At 38.1% G+C, this 18,608-nt stretch overlaps 2 protein-coding genes across 4 annotated transcripts; one reads left to right on the top strand and one right to left on the bottom strand.

The window, feature by feature from the left end:
• The first annotated feature begins 289 nt into the window (after window positions 1-289).
• On the top strand, window positions 290-5,840 carry LOC131333802 (26S proteasome non-ATPase regulatory subunit 13 homolog A). The gene is made up of 6 exons (XM_058368563.1): window positions 290-580; window positions 2,958-3,404; window positions 4,246-4,326; window positions 4,458-4,654; window positions 4,741-4,840; window positions 5,371-5,840. The coding sequence occupies exons 1-6, from the start codon at window positions 431-433 to the stop codon at window positions 5,554-5,556; spliced, it is 1,161 nt and encodes a 386-aa protein (XP_058224546.1). The 5' UTR covers window positions 290-430; the 3' UTR covers window positions 5,557-5,840.
• Window positions 5,841-6,576: 736 nt separating this feature from the next.
• Window positions 6,577-16,966, bottom strand: LOC131333801 (extra-large guanine nucleotide-binding protein 3-like). Of its 3 annotated transcripts, none has more exons than XM_058368561.1 (9): window positions 16,628-16,966; window positions 14,929-15,952; window positions 14,670-14,807; window positions 14,246-14,350; window positions 13,968-14,147; window positions 11,044-11,221; window positions 9,386-9,627; window positions 8,041-8,213; window positions 6,577-7,394 (listed from the first exon to the last, which is right to left on the bottom strand). In XM_058368561.1, exons 2-9 carry the CDS (start codon window positions 15,907-15,909, stop codon window positions 6,797-6,799), a joined length of 2,595 nt encoding a protein of 864 aa, XP_058224544.1. In that variant the 5' UTR covers window positions 15,910-15,952; window positions 16,628-16,966; the 3' UTR covers window positions 6,577-6,796. The 3 variants fall into 3 exon arrangements, with proteins under 3 accessions (XP_058224544.1, XP_058224543.1, XP_058224545.1); XM_058368560.1 differs by having other exon boundaries at window positions 14,929-15,920; window positions 16,628-16,899; XM_058368562.1 differs by having other exon boundaries at window positions 14,929-16,226; window positions 16,628-16,766.
• Window positions 16,967-18,608: the final 1,642 nt, after the last annotated feature.

The following is an 18,608-nucleotide window of genomic DNA, read 5'->3' as shown; positions in this document are numbered from 1 at the left end:
TGGGCCCTCTCTGAATCCCTTATGCACAAGTTGAGTTTTATTCATCCTCCGCTCAAAAAGGTGAACATTACCCTCTTTTCTATTAATTGAAATAATGTGGATTCCACCACAAATTGATGTTATATTTATCAAAAAGTGTATTAAAAAAAAAAAAAAAACTTGTTTATCATCAGGTCATTGGTGCGTGTGGTTCATACCCGAAATCCAAACCCGTTTCATTTTTGGGCCAAAAAACTTTGCTCGAGGGTTAACCCGATAAACCACCTTTCCAATACGTCCTCGGTAATCCTTTTTTAATTCCCATAAAAACCCCAGGTTCAAAACTTCTCTATCGTTCTTACCCTTTCTTTAAGCGGAAGTAAAGACAAACACACGAGTACGAGAGGTTTTCATAAGAAATCTTCTCGCCCTCTTCCTCTGCCAAGAAGCCATGGCAGCTATTCAGTACCTCGACTCTCTGCGCAACACCCACCCAGAGCTATCCGATTGGTACAACACCCTGTCAGATCTGTACCACAAGAAGCTCTGGCATCAGCTCACCCTCAAGCTCGAGCAGTTCGTCGCTCTCGCCGTTTTTCAGGTCTCCCCCCTTTTAACTTCCAATAATGTGTTAGATTTTGAAGAGCTAAATTTGGGAATAAAAGGTTTTTTTGTTTTGTTGGTTTTGTGACAGCTTGATTTGTTCAATGACTGAGATTAGGGTTTGTATATCTCTTTGTTTTTAGGGTAAATAAGAGTTTTCGGGTCTTATGCGATGACAGAATCCCCAATACTGTTGGGTGCGTTTCCGACTTTCCGCTATATTATTGGACCACGTGCTAAGTCTAAGTTTTTTCTGCTAAATGGTATTTTAGTTGTTTTATGTGAGGAGAAGAATCACATGGCTAGAAATCCGTGAAAACATGGGCTTTAGTCCATTTAGTTTTGACGGAAACGCCCCGTTATAGTCAAATTTTTTTTTACTTGTTTAGGGCTTATGCGTCCTTCTACACCGCTTGATGACGTTGTGTTTTCCTTTGATTGAGATAATGGTTTTATATCTCATTAGGTTTTCAGAAATTATGTTTTTAGGCCAAAGTATTGCCAGAATCCACTTTTTTGCTCTGAAGTGTTTCCAGAATCCCAGTCATAACTGTTACCTCAAGTGCTTTTTGGCTAATGAGATACCAGATAAAGTGATACATACCAAATGTTTGAATTCTTGGCCATTCTATTTCTAGGGCTTTTGCATGTTAGTTAGATGACAATTTGTTCTGTTCATCGACTTATGTATGTGAATGAACAAGGGTTTTGTGGCCTACAGGATTGCCAGAATCCCCCAAAAAATGCTAATCAAGTAGGATTAGTTGTTGTTCTTTTAAGAGACCAGAGAAAGTGCTAAATTATTTGAAGTTTGAAGTTTCGGTGGTTCTCTTGATATAGCCGTCTCAAGTATAGGTAATTGTTGTTTATCTACAACAGGATTTAAGCTTCACCATGTGAAATGTGGAATCGTGGACAATTTTGAAACCTGTATTAATAACTAGGAGAATTATATCATGCACACCCCTTTTCCAGGCGTGTACCTTTAATGTTCTTGGCTGACTTTTGTGGTGTTTGGTTGTGCATTATGAGTCGAAATATTGTGGTCCCACCTATATGTCAGATATGAACCAAGTGGTGTTTGGTCCCAACTTATAGTGGTGATTGGTGATTGGGTCTGACTTGTAGTGGTGTTGGCTATGGCCAATAGCGGTTGTTTTAGTTGTGTCGATTTGACCAAAAGTGGTCTTTGGTTATCTCCTTGTTCGTGTACCTTTTCCCTTTTTATTAATGGTAAAATGTATTTTTGTTGCCTATTAGAAAAAAAACTTGCTTTTTGATTATCCTGTTTTTCTTGTACCTTTTCACTCTTTGGTAATGAAATGTGTTTTTGCTGACTGGGAAAAAAATGGGGCTTTGATTATACCCAAGTGATCCTTTTTATGGAGGAAATTTGTTTCTGTTGCAGACATAAAAAGAGATGGTTTTGGGTTGTTCTGCAAGCTGTGTTTGTTATGAACAAAATCGTCAGCTCAGATCCATTTTTCCTTTATATTCATTTGCTGAAGATGAGCAGGGAAATAATGCTGCTAAGCTGAACAGTTATTGATCTGAGCCTCAAGTGTTATGAGTTTCATTTTCCAATTTCTCATCTATGCAGCCATATGCCTCTTTAGTCCTTCCGAATGCATTGGAACAACCAATTAGGGTATCCTTTGAAGTTTGTTTGGCCAGCTGCTAATAAGATATTGGTGACAATTGTTCAGATGAGATGATATTAACTGACTTGTAGAGTTTCCTCTCTTTTCGAAATTTTTTGTTTTACCATCTTACTGTGAGGAGTGAGTGCGATTGGTCAAGCATTGATCAAACCTGCTGAAAAGGCTGTCCCTATTATCAATTCAGGATTAAGCTCTTTAATATGAATTTTCTATTGCTTGAAACTGAAAAGCCTGTAAAGCTTGTTAATAGGATGGTTTGCTACTGGTTATCTCTTGGATGTCGCTGTCCACATATTCAAAGGCTTGTGCACATTTAGAATGAGTTAGTTTTTCTGTTTTGGTCGGCAAGATTAGACCAAGTGAGTTGATCCTGCATGTTGATGACAATAGCATCATAGGAGAATGGCGGGTGGCAGAGTTGTATCACAAGCGAATGTTGCATTTTCATTGGAGAAATGATTAGTTTCGAATCTTTTGATGATTGGTGGTGCTTTTTATTTTGCTAAGCTGTTCTTCGCACTGCCGGGTGACGGCTCATATGTGGTGTTCTTTTTCTGGTTGGACATTAGTTTCATTGTACGGTCTTTCTGTATGACTCAGCAGGTAGCATAGCTTCTGCTACATGTGTTCTGCTAGTGTTTGACTGGGAAAAGCTTAAACATAACAAGATGCATTGATTGTGCTTGACAGTTGTTTCTTTCTCATTATCTTCAGGCTGGTGATGCTCTCATTCAGTTATATCATAATTTCATCACTGATTTTGAGACCAAGATCAATCTTCTCAAGCTTGCACATTTCGCCGTCATTGTTTCTCGGCAGTATTCAGAGAAAGATGCTGCCATTAGTTACCTGGAAGATGTGATAGAAAAGCTTCAGGCTACTAGAGAAATGCGCATTGAGGAACCAATTCTTTTTATAAAGATGCAAATTGCTATCTTTAATCTTGAGAAAGGCAGCCAAAAAGAGTGCAAGAAACTTCTCGAAGACGGGAAGAGTACGCTTGACACTATGACTGACATCGACCCATCTGTGTATGCCAGCTATTATTGGGTTTCATCTCAGTGTCATAAGTCTCGACAAGAGTTTGCTGAGTTTTACAAAAGTGCTCTTCTTTATCTAGCATATACCTCAGTGGAGTCACTGTCAGACTCATTTAAGCTGGTATGTGACCTGATATTTAACTATTTTATGGAGGTTAAAATTTGCTGCAATAAATTAATATTAGAGCATGTTTAGAATTTCTGGTTATACTATTGATGTATATAATTTTTGCAGCTTTCATTCTGCCCTTTCTTGTTACTGCATGCTGCCTGGTTTGAATATTGTCTCTCTATTGTGGAAAGTGCATTGCATCAAGAATGGTTTTGAGAACATCAATGTTTTTATTTTTTTGGACAATAGGGTTCCTTTAAGCCATGAATGTGTAAGTAGATGTCTTGGACTATGGGGTTAAAATGGTGAACTAAAGGGATTGGATAAGAATGCAAGGAAGAATGAGATAACTTGAGAATGTGGATGTGGTATGGGGATGATGTTGCTTGCACTGTAGGACCTTAAAGTTGTCTCAGTGTCCTTACTCTTGGCTAAGAAGTCAGCTTTAGGAGGTCTTGGAATTGTGGATGAGGGATTCTGAATACCTTTTTCTTTTTTAGTCGATGAGAGCATCGGTTTTTATTTAATCAACTTTTGGTTAGAAGGGGTAGCAGAAGAATAGATGACGAGTCTTTTGGATGCAGATTATTCTCCCTGTTACACACTTGAATCAAATCTGGATTCTTGGGTATTTTTCACATGACATGAGCTCACATTGAAATTTGTTTTCATACCTAGACTTATATTAGCCATATCCTACAGAAGAAGAGTGATTGTTCATGAAATCAATTGGTAATTATGGATCATTTCTTTTAATGTATTCTTGAGAATATTCCTGCCTGGTTTCTTGAGCTTCCCATTTTTTCCATCAGCGGTAATGAATTTTATGTCAATCTTTCGTATGTATCAGGATTTGGCCTTTGATTTATCTCTAGCTGCGTTGCTCGGAGAGAACATCTATAATTTTGGGGAACTGCTTGCGCATCCAATTGTAAGTCAGTTTTCCCTTATATTATTCGTTGCCAAATTGTTGATGAAATCAGCTACACTGTCTTCCCACTTTGCCCTTTAAGAGATTCCTACTTCCATGTAGTTGATTGTGACATCTTTTATTTGATACAGATAAAGAGCCTTCTGGGCACGAAGGTGGAATGGCTCTTCTATATTCTTGAAGCATTCAATTCTGGTGACTTAGTTCGCTACCAAGAATTGTGCCAGGTGCATAGAGCTGCGTTGAGTGCTCAACCAGCCCTGGTGGAGAATGAGAAAAAGCTACTAGAAAAGATTAACATTCTCTGTTTGATGGAAATCATCTTCAGGTATGATAGAAAGCCATTTTTGTCCTTGATCCTATGCTTTTTTCACTTCTTGGTGCTGGATTCATTGGAAATGTGGTTCCATGCAGTCGACCATCAGAAGATAGAGCTATTCCACTACGTATCATTGCAGAACGCACAAAACTTACTGTGGAGGATGTGGAGTATCTTCTCATGAAAAGTCTATCAGTAAGTCCTTGTGATGACACGGAGATTCATTAATCTAATCGTCAAGTGAATAGGAAGCTGATACTCTCTCCGTCTTATTTTGTTTTTCCCTTTTTTGACAGTCGCATCCTTTTCAGATCAGCAAATAATATTTCTTCGTGAATTTTTATTTTTGAAGTTTTTTGACCAATCAAAGTATCTCAATCAGTTATTATGTATGAAGTTTTCAAAATAATCTAGAAAAGAATAAGTTAAACATGGACGAGCTTTTGAGATGTAAATGGTCAAACATTGGAATGGAGGGATAATAAACTAGAAAGCTCCGAAATGAGAATTCATGTTTCTCCACTTCAACATAGATATTGTGTCAGTATACAAGTTTTTGTGTGATATTGCTGGTTAATGGTAATCTTTTGCAACTCAGTTGCCACTGCCTCATCATTGCGAAGCGTAGTTTGATGGACATGCTGTTTATCTTTTATTTGTTAAATAAATACTAAGGATTTTTTCTCTGTCCAGATGTTTTTAACTGTTGGAAAATATTACTGCAGGTTCATCTAATTGAGGGGATAATTGATCAAGTTGAGGGAACTGTTCACGTCTCTTGGGTGCAACCAAGAGTGTTGGGAATTCTGCAGATCGAATCTTTGCGTGATCGGCTGGACAATTGGGTGGACAAAGTACACACGGCTTTGTTGTCAGTAGAGGCAGAAACACCTGATCTAGTTGCATCTTAAAGCTTTATTCCTCTGACATCCTTTCCGCATTATGTAATAGTCTAATGAACGCCCAAAATGAATCGGCAACTGCAGCAAAGAAAAAGATTGTTAGCTGCTCAGGTCATCTTTGTATGCTTCATTTCATACTGATTCATACTGATTCATCAGATCTTGAGTTATATTTCTGAAAGGAGCAGGCTCTCGTGCTTTCATTTTTCAGATTTATTGCATTCCTAGAGACATTTTACTTTCTTTATGGTTTCATTGAACAATTTAATGGAAATGTTCTTGAGTTACATCAACATTTCGTCGATGGAGTCCATTTTATTCCACGGTTTGTTCTCTTCATTTACTTGTAGGTAATCATTCTTTCTCGTAAACAGATGTTTTTGTGTTTCACCCCTTAACAGCATAAGTGAGATTTGTACCATGGCTACAGATGGTCGATTCCTGCTGATGGTAAGCTACTTTCTGTATTCTTGTTCCTCTCTGTGAGAAAAGGTGTTCATGTGAAAAGTATAGAGAGCAGGTAAGCTACTTTCTGTATTCTTATTCCTCTCTGTGAGAAAAGGTGTTCATGTGAAAAGTATAGAGAGGTTTTCGGTATATCAGTTGGATTTCCATTTGCAAACAGAGCTCTGGATTTTTTGCAGAATATTCTTGGATATTGACAAAGGTACACAGGGATCCTCCGAAATTGTTTTTGACCTGTAACAATTCCAATTATATGAAATATCGTAAATTGTATAACTATTAATTTAATTTGCAGATTGTCGTTGAATATCTCTAGTAATTATTTTTCAAATCCCTATCCATATTCCTCATTGTTAAGAACATGTACGAAAATATCCAGTGGGATCAACTGTAAATACGAAAATTGAATTTGCTAAACTCTGATATTCAATTTTCGTTAGCTACAACCTGTCCGACTTGGCACACATGTTGCACACTGATTCATACCCCTTGGATTTTGTACCGCAGTATGTCCAATGTGAGTGGTTCCGGTAGGCAAAAAAAAAAAAAAAAAACACGAAGGCATGGGAAGAAACATTTTACTTCTGCATCGAGCCACAACCCAGATCTGGAGCTCTAATATACACTTTGATACACAACTCCTACTCGAACCATCACCACAAACGCTCTGAATTTTTTCCATACGGAATAAAACAAAAATCAGATAAAGTAACCTTATTTGACATCCCATTTGACCTCTTTGTCTATACAACAAAATACATGCGAAGTAAATATTACCAATTCTTCACTCTTGCCTTACAAACGGCGAGGAGCTCACATCTGTTGTACTGTAAAAAGAATCCTCTTGCACACCGTAGTAATTCTCTTCCTTCTCTTGATCCCACCTTAGAACCTCCCTTATATACTTGAATGCCTCGTCAATGGTTACTCGGTCCCTTGCCCTAGCTTGCCACACGAAAAGCTTTCTACAGGTGAGGGAAGCATAAAGGTCTTTGAACTTCATAGCGACGTAGTAGTAAGCTTGGTGGGCCAGCGACTGGTGGTTGTTGTGGGGCCTCACTGGACTGAAATCTGTGAACCACTCACAAGCACTTAGATCTACGTGATTGACTTTCTCCTCAAAGAGATCATACTTGTTAAAGATCAAGACGAAAGAGGTGTTCTTGAAGCATGGATGGCCCACCGTTGTTTCAAAGAGAGCTTTGGTTTGCATCATTCTGTTTTCTAGTAGGGTTCCTGAACTGGTGTTTTCTGGGGCAAGACACATCTGATCATAGTCGCTAAGCGATACACAAAAGACTACCACGCGGACGTCTTCAAACATTTCTACCCACTTGCAGCCCTCGCTCATGCCCTTGGCATTCACTCTAATAAGTTGGTACCTGGAAAACAAGACATATGGAGCAAACAATATTTGAATCGCTAGGCAAGAAAGGGAAACAGAAGAATAGCTCACAAGTCGCAAATCATGTAAAATTACTATCGAGGACTATGCGATGCTTCTATGGATGACCACATTTGTGACCAAGTTGCTGTCATTTGAAAAGTGATATTGCACCAAAAGCTTCTTTTGAAACATGGGGGTTCCAGACTTCAAAGCCTACATTCTACCACCAGCATTGGAAATGGTTTCAGGCAGGAAGTAGAAGAAGCCACGGCTTGGATATATATAAGGCTCCATTTGGGTAGAAGTGAATTTCAAATGACCGGATTTTGAGTTTGATTAGCTATACATGACTTGTGAAACTAGAATAAAAGACGGATTACATGAAGTGTAACGAAAAGGTGTAGTTTGTTGGATCACTATACAACTATAATCCTTCATGTGAAGGATTTGGTATCACTTCTATTGATAGGTATCCAAAATCTTGTGTCAAAAGTCATGTGATCCATCAAACCTGAATTGGAGTTATAGTCACTGAATAATAATATCAAACCCCTTCTGCCCTTCACCTGAGTGGAATCTAATTATGCCTTGTAAGTCAGAGTAGTGCATATGAACATAATGGAAGAGGAAGCAACAATTACCTGGTTAGAGGCGGGGGTGGAGCTTCCAGATTGTCTGTGTAGGCTTCAGACATTGGGCTACGATCGTCCAGAGAGAACTCCATGAAAGCCAAACCGTTCCCTTGGGTGACCCCTTCTGCATATACTATGTCTCTCTCTGAAGGCTCATACTCGTTGCTTGACACCTCGACAGCCTAAGACAGGACATCATCAATTAGCCATCCAAGCTCAATTATTTCCTCCCAATTTCTATGGCCTAGTCCGTAAACGGAGAAAACGGGACAAAGACATTCAGGAGAAACTTTTACCCAGTTAACATCCACTGCTTTGGAAAGACATTCCATATTTTAGAAAACGTGGTAGAACATGGTGAAGAAAGAAAAGAAACGAGAATCTTATCACTTATTTCCTTGTGAGAAATACTTACAGAGATGAAGCGAAATGATGGATTTTTATTGGTTCATTTTACTTTTCACCATTTCTCACCAAAATGATCCTTTCTTTTCACACCATCAACCAAAGGTGCTGGACCTGCTGGTAGGTTCTCTTGACTGCTGTCACACCTATGAGCTATGTAGCACGGATATGGGTATGGACACAAACACGGAATTTCTAAAAAAATGGGGACATGGACACGGCAAAAATAAATACTCCCTTCGTCCCAAAATAATTGTCCGTTTCGCAAAACGAGAACTTAAAAATAATACGTTTTTTACAAGAAAAAATTCTAACTTTTTTTATCAATTAAAAGAACTCATTAATATATCTAGCAAATTGTTGAAAAAAGTTAGAATTTTTCTTAAATTCGTATTATTTTTAAGTTCTTGTTTTGCGGACCGGACAATTATTTTGGGACGGAGGGAGTAAATAAATACTCCACTATTTATTTTATACTAGTGAAAATATAGTTATATGTGTAAGCACGAAGCATCAACATATACAAACAAGCATAATATACACATCATATTACACTTTTAACCCAAAATATTAAAAGTATTGCACATTCCCCCCCCCCCCCAAAAAAAAATAAAAAATAAAAAATAAAATAAAAAATTAATTAAAAATAAATAATTAAAAAATAAAAAAAATTGCATATTTAACCCCTGCCCTATCCCTATACGTTCCCTCCTGTGTCCCCAGATTATCAAATATAACCGACACGCCAGCCTCTAGAAATGTTGGTGCTTCATAGCCTATGAGAGAACCATGGTTACCTAGATTTAGGAATACACATGTGGATCCATATACATCCGTAAATCACAATTGTATGGGAAGGACATATGCCTTATTATTATTATTTTTTATTGTTCCACTATGGACGCACCTAAACATCAGATAACATGGCTAATTGAAATGAATTGAATACCCGGCTTAGGAAGTATTCAGCAACATCAGGCAGGAAATGAAGCTCATCCTTTCTCCTATACGTTTGCTGTATAGCAGGATCCCTCCAAACCTCTTCAACTAGGGGAGCATACTCACGCGTTGCCGCAGGGAAGAAAGCATCCAAATCTCCTGTGGCTATAATGTCTAGGAGCCAGTCAGAGAAATGCTTCAACTTAGGGTTGATGGAGTAGATGCATTGACTTTTCGCATTGGAATCGTCATCTGTGACGAGAATCAGTACAATTGTCAGAAATACAGCAGTGCAGTCATCAGTTTAACTTATCATTACGCATTTCACATGTGGACCAATAACATCACCACCGCATACAATCAAACAATTTGTGCATCCTCGAAAATCAAGGAACACAAAAAAAAAAAAGAAAAAGCAGCAGCCTTGATTTTCAAATTACCATTAGAACACAGACCTAAGTCAACGAACAAATGAAAATTGTCTGAGAGCTACTTATTAAAGCTTACTCTTTATGGAAAACATGTATCTTAAAGAACATAGAATCGTGAGTTCTATTGCTCTTTTTAGTCCCAAATCGTTTTGCAAGTATAGCAACAGACATGCACACGCAAGAAAAGAGGGGGGAAAGGGAAAAAGGGCAGATCAGTGTTCCCATCCTCAAAGAACTCAGTATCCATTAACTACAACTCATTCAATAAGTAACAAAACATTAACTATTACTCATTCCGTCCCTATTTGTTTGTCTACTTTTTGACTTTAACGTGTCCCAAAATGTTTGTCCAATTTTAAGTTGACTTTTAAAAAATTCCCTTAATGCCCTCTCTTTTGAAAAATTATGCATTGAAAATGTGCGCTCTCACATTAAATGTCAAAAAAGTGGGGTATTTTTGAAAACTCAAAACTTTTTAGAAGTAATCATTTTGTTCCCTTAAAAAGTTGGAATCCAAAAATTGGACAAACGAATTGGGACAAAGGGAGTAAAATCAAAGTAGAATTTGATCGATAAAGAGGCAGATTGTTTTAGTTTTGACCTGAGGTAGGGTAGGCAAGGGAGGGCTTGCAAGGGAGGTAACGTGTCCCAAAAGGTCCACTTAGTGGTTTCTTCATTGGAACTATATGTCAAATTTTAATGAAGGACAGAAATTTTGTGGGGCATTTGAACATGTCCACACAGTAAAAGAAATCTCCCGCAACCATAGATTACATATGATCTGAACGGTCTTATGGTCCAAAAATACTGGTGGATGAATTTCGAGGAAGACAATGGGAAAATTTCGAGCTACCTATGAACCCCGTGAGTAACTATCATCTTTCTAGACATACCCTTGAGTCCCTGACACAAGGCACCGTGTCTTATTTGTAAACAAAAATATATAGCTCAAAGAAACCGCTATATTTCCCATATCACTACATTCACTTCCTTAAATTTGAAAATAAATGCATATACCCGTCGCCAGTGGCACTCTACAACTTATTTGGAATCGTTATGAAAAATTCTTCACCAGTTGATGGAAAATAGGAATAAATGCAGACTAGGCAGCTGTATTGTATGATATGAACCCAGTGAAATCTTACTTTACGATGAGCGTAGTAGTATGCAAAGGGAAAATGATGATTTGAAACTAAACATCTGACTTAGATTGTTATAGAAGCTTTATCCATTGTACCTGTCTCACTACTTTGGTCATAAGAATCTATTGCTTTCATCCTTGACAGAGCCTCCTCTTCAAAGCGCTCCCGTCCATCAAGCAGTATGCTAAGATATTTATACATATTGCTTTGAATCATAAGTTTAATCTCCAGCAATTCGTCCGCATTAAACTTGTTCCCATACAGGAATTTCGCCTGTTAAATGATCCATAAAGAACAGAAGAAAATGAATATAAGCACTAGTAAGGCATTCTAACAAGTAGGGAAAGAATGACATGCAATTTGTAGCCACAGATCTTCTTTGTCTGCGAATCTAAATACACCACAAAACTGATCGTCCCAGTTTCAGGTTTAAGGACCAACTTTTTCACATTAATGCTCAGGAGAACGGACGGTAAGTGCATTTTATAGACAATTTGGACAATAGTCAATCGAAATTGGATCAGTGAATTTTTCTAGTGCTGCTTCTGGTGCCGCTAAAATGAAAAAACGTACTCCCTCTATCCGTGTTTGTTAGTCCGTCTTGGGAATTCCAACTTTTTTTTTGGGAAACATCATGATTGCTTTGGATAATTTTATCTTTCAGATTTTACCCTTCAAACAATCAAAGTCTTTTTTTAAAAAATTTGGCGCCATTCTCCAACCCACGGCAAAATTGAGCATCCCATTTTTTAAATGATAAACATGAGTCTGACTCCTAAAACATGCCACCAAACATGAGTCTGACTCCCAATTTTTTTATGTGATAATTGGTCTTTTGGTTTGTTAATTCAATATTTGAAGACAAGGGTAAAAGTGACACAATTTGATCATTGACTTTCAAACATGGACAAACATTAATGGACGGAAAAAAGTATGTTTGTGGACCAACCAACACGGACAAAGGGAGTAAAAGCTTTGACGAGTTATAACTGAGGTAAACTGAGAATAGTGTACATTCAGCCTAATAATACGCAAAATCTGCAGTTTTTTTCTTGGGCAAAGTCCACTTTCACCCCCTGTGGTTATTGCCATGTGTGGATACCCCCTCGTGGTTCAAAACTGACCACATAACCTACCTGTGATTTTGAAAATGTGCGGATAGACCCCCTGCCGTCGTGTTTTCCATCCACATTAACGGACACAATATTAAAAGACCGATATACCCTCATCATGTCCCTTGATACTTCTTTTTTAAATCTAACCACACCATCCACTATACCAAAAATTGAATCCAAACCGTTGATATTGTAAATTTTGAAGAGTACTACATCTATGCCAAAATTCAAGTCAATCAAAAAATGAAAAGCTCATGGTCAAATCGATTTTGTTATGAAATTAAAATTTCATATTTGAATTTAGTAAAAATTAGATCACTGGGTTATTGATGCCTGATCGAGATGATTTTTTATAGAGATACTCTATTCTTTATTTAATACATTATGAACGACTCAGATTACATTCTAGAGGCGTGTGAGATACACCTCCGTTAATATGGATGGAAAACATGACGGCAGGGGGTCTATCCACACATTTGCAAAACCACAGGTAGGTTATGTGATCAATTTTGAACCATGAGGGGGGTATCCGCACATGGCGATAACCACAAGGGGTGAAAGTAGACTTTGCTCTTTTTTCTTTTTATCTCACGCAAAATATGTATGTGATATTCCTCACGTACGACTATTATGGGGCCACTGGTTCAGTGGTTAAAAAACTCAGTTCGCTAACCTTGTTTGTGGGTTCAAAGACAAGAATAGATACTTTGTGCAAATAATATCGAACTTTAGGTTTTTACTCAATCTTTCCCTCTCAGACCCCCATTAATGAGAATTAAATTGGGTATACTTCAATTTTTGGTATCAATAGTGTATAATTGCTTTTGATAAGTTCTTACCAACAATAAATTAAGAACATATTATCCATTGACTGCTATATGGTGAATGAAATGAGGAGTAAATATGCCGATCCAAAAAAAGATAAGAAATGAGGATTAAATAGTACACCAGAACCAAACATTTCAACCACCTTTTCGTAATTGTTCTAGAATTGGAAATTCGTACATCGACAAAATCAGTCAATATTACCATCTACGTTTTCTGTGATGTATTGTTGAAACAACATGCCATGTACAGAAAGGCACATCAAACAACGCTAAATACATCAAGATATATGTGTTGAGTGCACAGATTTGAATACACGCGTAGTGAATATTAACAAGTAAAAGTACATATAGTCCTATTTTGGACTCTTGCTACAAAAGATAGACTTATTGGTTGGGGTATGCCTTTGGATGCTGGTTGTGTATTGTGTGGAAATTGTGCAGAATCACATGTGCACTTGTTTTTTGATTGTTTATATTCTAAGCATGTTTGAGCTTGATCCTTCAGAAGAATGGTGTTAGTATGCTCTCATCGTCATTGTCTATGGAAGTGAGTTGGATGTTGAGATATAGATCTGGAAAGTCCTGCTTGCATATTGTTTTCAAGCTGTCACTTGCTGCCACCATCTATTGGCTTTGGAGGGATAGGAGCTGTTGTGTGTTTCAAGGTAAAAAGTCTGATGCTGCAGATCTTTTTGGCAGAATAGAAGATGAGATCAGAGCTTGCTTATGTTATTGGTGGACTATTAAGAAGTCGAATCAGAATAGGTTACTGGTTAGGGGCTGGAATTTGTCATTCTCTGTATTCAGTCCTTAGTTTTTGTTTTTTCCCTTTGGGGGTTCTTGTTACTTGCTAGGCTTTCAAACTAGCTTGTGTTGTGTAAGGGTTTTTGCCATCTGGTTTAGTGTTTGTTGTGCTTAACAAAAGGTTAATTTAGCCAAAAAATAATCAACCCTCTATTAAAGACTCAAAAGAAACATGTCATGTGACCAATTTGAAAACTAAATCAACCTGTACTGCCAGCAACACTATTAATAGCTATCTTATCATAAACCAGAGCCCATTTAATGCTTACATACCTGCTTAAAAATAGTGCTGGTTCCAGAGCCTTGAGGGCCAAGCAGAAGCAGTTTTTGATTTTTCCTCTGTTCCAGATAATTAGGAACAGTAGTATAATTGCTAGGCTCATCCCGTTGCCCCTGAGGTTGACCATGGGGCACTGGCAAAGAAAACACGGTGCAAAAAAGCCGCGTTGAAGCCTGTCTAACAAAGAGGCATGTATCGATGTTACATAAAGTTTTTCATAACCTAATACAGTTTCCTAAATATATTCGGAATGAAATCTTCAGACGCATACCTTTTCCCAAATGTTTCCCCTGATATTGTTCTGACCTTCTTCCTCATAACGACCATCATCGTACACCCAAAAATGAGTGTCACGTGGACACTGCACATTGGCCAGCTGAAATATGACAAATGCAGGTTAGGGTTGAGTCCACGTGGACTAAACACAGAAGCAAGTGATACAGAGGGAAAAAAAGGGGGGGCTAAGAAATTATAAGGAAGCCTGAGGTGTTAACTCCAAAGGACAAATTTAAGTAGAAATCAAGTATAAGAAGCAGACATTCCATGTAACAATGGATCTAATATGAGACTAGAGTTGTTACGCAACAAGGATAAAAGGTGCACAACACAGCAACCTCAGCAAAAATTTGATTCAAAGAAAAAAACAAGTACTGCACCGTTCAACTTTGAAATGAAAGAAAGCTCAAAAAACAGACCTTTAGGATTCTCAGTTCAAGTTTTGTTATTTCTCGGCCATTGATGTAAACCTCAGTGTTGCCATTGCTTGCATGAGGACTAAGTTTCCCAGTAAAATTTAAGTTTGAACTTACAACCCGATCTGGTTTTTCTCCCTCCTGTCACATCAACACAGAGTCTTACTAGTAGCATTGGTTATCACAAGATACGAACAATTCTTCACTAAAATGAACGCTGAAATAAAACCATGTATATATGTCACTGTAATGACGCACTTACCTGTCCCCAAAGACCAGATTCCTTATCGTACCAGTACATGCCGGGCTTCAATTTCCGTGGTGGCAAAGAGCAACCAAGTAATTCGGCCATCTCTTCTGGCTTCAAAGGGAACCCATTCACAATCAACTGCTCTGGCCGCAGCTGATTAGCAGCACATTCTTTCTCGGCTTTCATTATCTGCTTGACTTCTAAAGGACTAAGCAATCGTGCTAATACCCTTGACTGCTTACCCAGTTTGGACCTCTTCGACTCATCAATTGGGTCACCAATGCACGTAACACATTTGCGCCCTTCTGGCATTGAACCCATCGCCCTAAGCACGCAACTACTGCAATACTTGGCGTCACAAACTAAGCAAGACTCCTTCGTTTCCCACTTCCCTTTCCCACACCTATAACAGACTCTTGTTTTCTTCTTCTTCTTCCTTTCCTTGGAAACCCCAACATATTCCGGAAAAACTTGCTTCTCCACATCAATGTTTTTTCTTTCGGATCTCTCAATGGTATTGAAAGTGACGACTGGGGCCCGCCTCGCCTCATTAGCTACTCGTCTAGAAGCATTGTTAGGATGGTTATTTCCCGATCCAGGAGATGCTGAAGGGGAAGCGGAAGAAAAATCAGGGTCTTGTAAAACAGACACTAGGGACTCTGAACTTCCAGATGCTCTCGGACTTTGGGATCGAGGGCTTGTGACACCAGCAAGGCGAGACACTGGAAGAGGGATGGGTTGAACTACAGGAGGAGCATCATAGGTCACCGATCTTCGTGATTCAGAAAGTGGCTCGGCTATGGAGGCGGTGGGAATTGCAATTGAATTTACATCAAGGGGATCAACCCTAGGGAGCTCATAAGAAACCGGTGGGCCCTCATACTCCATTGCTATCGAGTAATCAAGGTCCGACTCGTCTTCTGGCAGGGGAATGCCGGGGGGAAGCATCTTCCTCACCACCTCCCTCCAGTTCTCTCCTCCATCTTTCGCCATTTGTCCTCCCACTAAAAGTACCAATTACCCACCAAATTATGAACTGCAATCTCAAACTACTTCTATAAATACCCCTTATTTTTTAACCCACAACCCAAAAAAACTGGTTTTAATGCCCAGGTAAGACCAAATTTGAAAACCAACAAGCACCAACTCAACAGAGGAAGAGAATATATGCAATCAAACCACAATACCCACAACAAATAATCAACAAAAGAGGAGTTGAATAAGGAAATTCCAGGTTTTTCAAACCTATCAAATATTCCCAAAAACACGACTGAAAATGTCAGCACCACCTGTCTCAATCAAGGCGACCCCTTCAAAAGCCATCAAAATTGAAAAGAACTAATCAAGCACCATAAAAAAGGATTCAACAGTCCAAGCACAAGACATCAGCAAATCGACAGAAAAAAAACACACCCATATACAAGTACCCTTTTTTTTTTTTTTTTTTTAAACTCAAAATTGTAGATTTTTGAAAAGGGTGAGTCATAAGTGTTGGAACTTTCAGAGTCGACCAAAACAAATCAAAGCCCAGAAGGAACACGACTGCAAAAAAGCATATATACATCTAATATAGAACTAAACATGTGCATGAATACTAAAGGAAAAGATATGGGTTTTATGTGGAAAGGATCAGAAGATTTCACTTTACAGTTAAAATTTCCACTTTCATAAAGATTTAAAAGATACGAAGTAGAGGGTCAAGTATGTGTACCTCAGAAAGGAAGAAACTTTGGCTGAATCTGAAAATTCATATGGGAGAAAGCGTCTCTTTACGAATCCACCATTGATCTTTCATGTGTTGAGAGAGAGAGAGAGGGGGGGAAGACTCGGAGAAGAGAACCATTTCAGAGAGAGAGAGGGGGGAGGGTGAGTGGGGCCCACGTTGGGCCAGGGTTAGTACTGGAAGTGCGGATTGGATTGATTGATGAAGGCAGCTGAGCTGAGCACTCCTCTTCCTGACTTCCTCTTCCACGTTGGGGGATGCCCACGCGCGCACGTCAGGAATTCTGACCGAGATTATTGTAGACAGTTGACTGTTGGTTCCACGCGCGTTTTGCTTTGCCTGAAGAACAACCTCGTTTTTATAGACTTGCTGTTGTTGTCGAAGACCACCATTGATTAATTATTACCGACAGTAGCTTTTTCGGTAAATCTGTCCACACAGATAATTTGAGCACAAATTGTGCGCAGATTTTGGCATGGGATCCACCACGGGTCTCATACAAAAAATCCGAGCCGTTCATTAAATATAAAATATTTTTTCAAGGGTTTTCGTAAAAAATTAGCTTAATCCAATACCTATAGATGCTTGATCTAATCATCTAATTTTTCATTACCCGAAAATCTGAATGAAAATTTAGATGATTGGATCGAGCCTATAGATATTAGATTGAGTTTATTTGTTATGAGAACCCTTAAAAAAATATTTTACATTTAATGAACGGCTCGAATTATTTGTATTGGATCCGTAATGGATCCCACAAGAAAATCTGTGCACAGATGTATGTGTGGTTAGCAGGGTTTTAAATTTTTAGTACTGAGTTGTGTGATGTGTCCGTCAACTGGTAAATTCTTGAAGGGAATGTTGAAGTACTAATTAAAGAAAATCTGGTAATACTGTGTTAATCTACCCTTCTCGCCCCATATTGTCAATAGTAACACATGGAGAATATTATGCTATACATAAAATTGAAGACACGATCGTATTTTGAGGATTGGTGATTCTAGATTTTGTGTGGATTTTGACGCGATAAATGTGTTTGGAACATAAATTCGGATATAAATTTATGGGAAAAAAGACAATAAATTTGCATGGTGGGAGGTAGAGGATTGTAATAGCATTAGGGGTGCAGCGATTGAAAACAGTGGATAAGTTCTAGAAAGATTAGGCATGCATTATAATACTTAGAATTTAATCTTCTATATTTTAGCGGATTTTATTTCCCTACATGAATGGTAATTTCCATTCAAGTTTAATATACATTTAATTGACTAATATATACATGCACCGCTACATGTTCAATTCTATGATCAAATAACCTCTCAAGTCTCTCTTTAAATCTACACAAGTGAATTGTTTGTAGATAAATATTTTACTCTTCAAGGCTTGAAGTTTAACAAAGTCGTACATATTTGAATGAAGAAAATTTTCGTTAGGAAAAAAAAAAAACAAAGATCCAGTGGAGTTAGAAATTTTAACTCATTGAAATTTCAAAAATGCCAAGAGTACATATGAAAGAGTGTACATTGCTCTGTGGGACCCATTATGGGTCTCACGCAAATGATCCGGTCCGTTGATAAATTTTAAAATATTTTTTTAAGTGCTCTTGCAAAAAATCAGCTCAATTAAATATGTGTAAGTACTTGATCCAATCTTCTAACTTTTCATTGTCTAACTTCTGAATGAAAAATTAGAAGATCAATTACTTATTTTTTAAGAAGGTAATCTGGAACGGAGAGCTCGACTTAAATCTAGGCCAGTTTGCTTACCTCGGCTCATAGAATTTCCAATGGTATAAAACTCAGACTCGTTGAAAACTTAAATTTTTAAAATTCGGCTGGGCTGTTTGATGTCCTACTTGTTGCCGCACACGCCTTGATGGCCGAGTGTCATTAGGAACTCCACACACATTATCCTTAATGATGAAAAAACGACTATTGGAAATTCGTAGTAGTAGTGGCTGTCATTTTAA

The sequence above is a fragment of the Rhododendron vialii genome, chromosome 7a, assembly GCF_030253575.1.
Source record: "Rhododendron vialii isolate Sample 1 chromosome 7a, ASM3025357v1".
In the NCBI taxonomy this organism is placed as follows: Eukaryota; Viridiplantae; Streptophyta; class Magnoliopsida; order Ericales; family Ericaceae; genus Rhododendron; species Rhododendron vialii.
The sequence above is the reverse complement of the archived record's forward strand: the minus strand, read 5'-3'. Positions and strand labels throughout refer to the sequence as shown.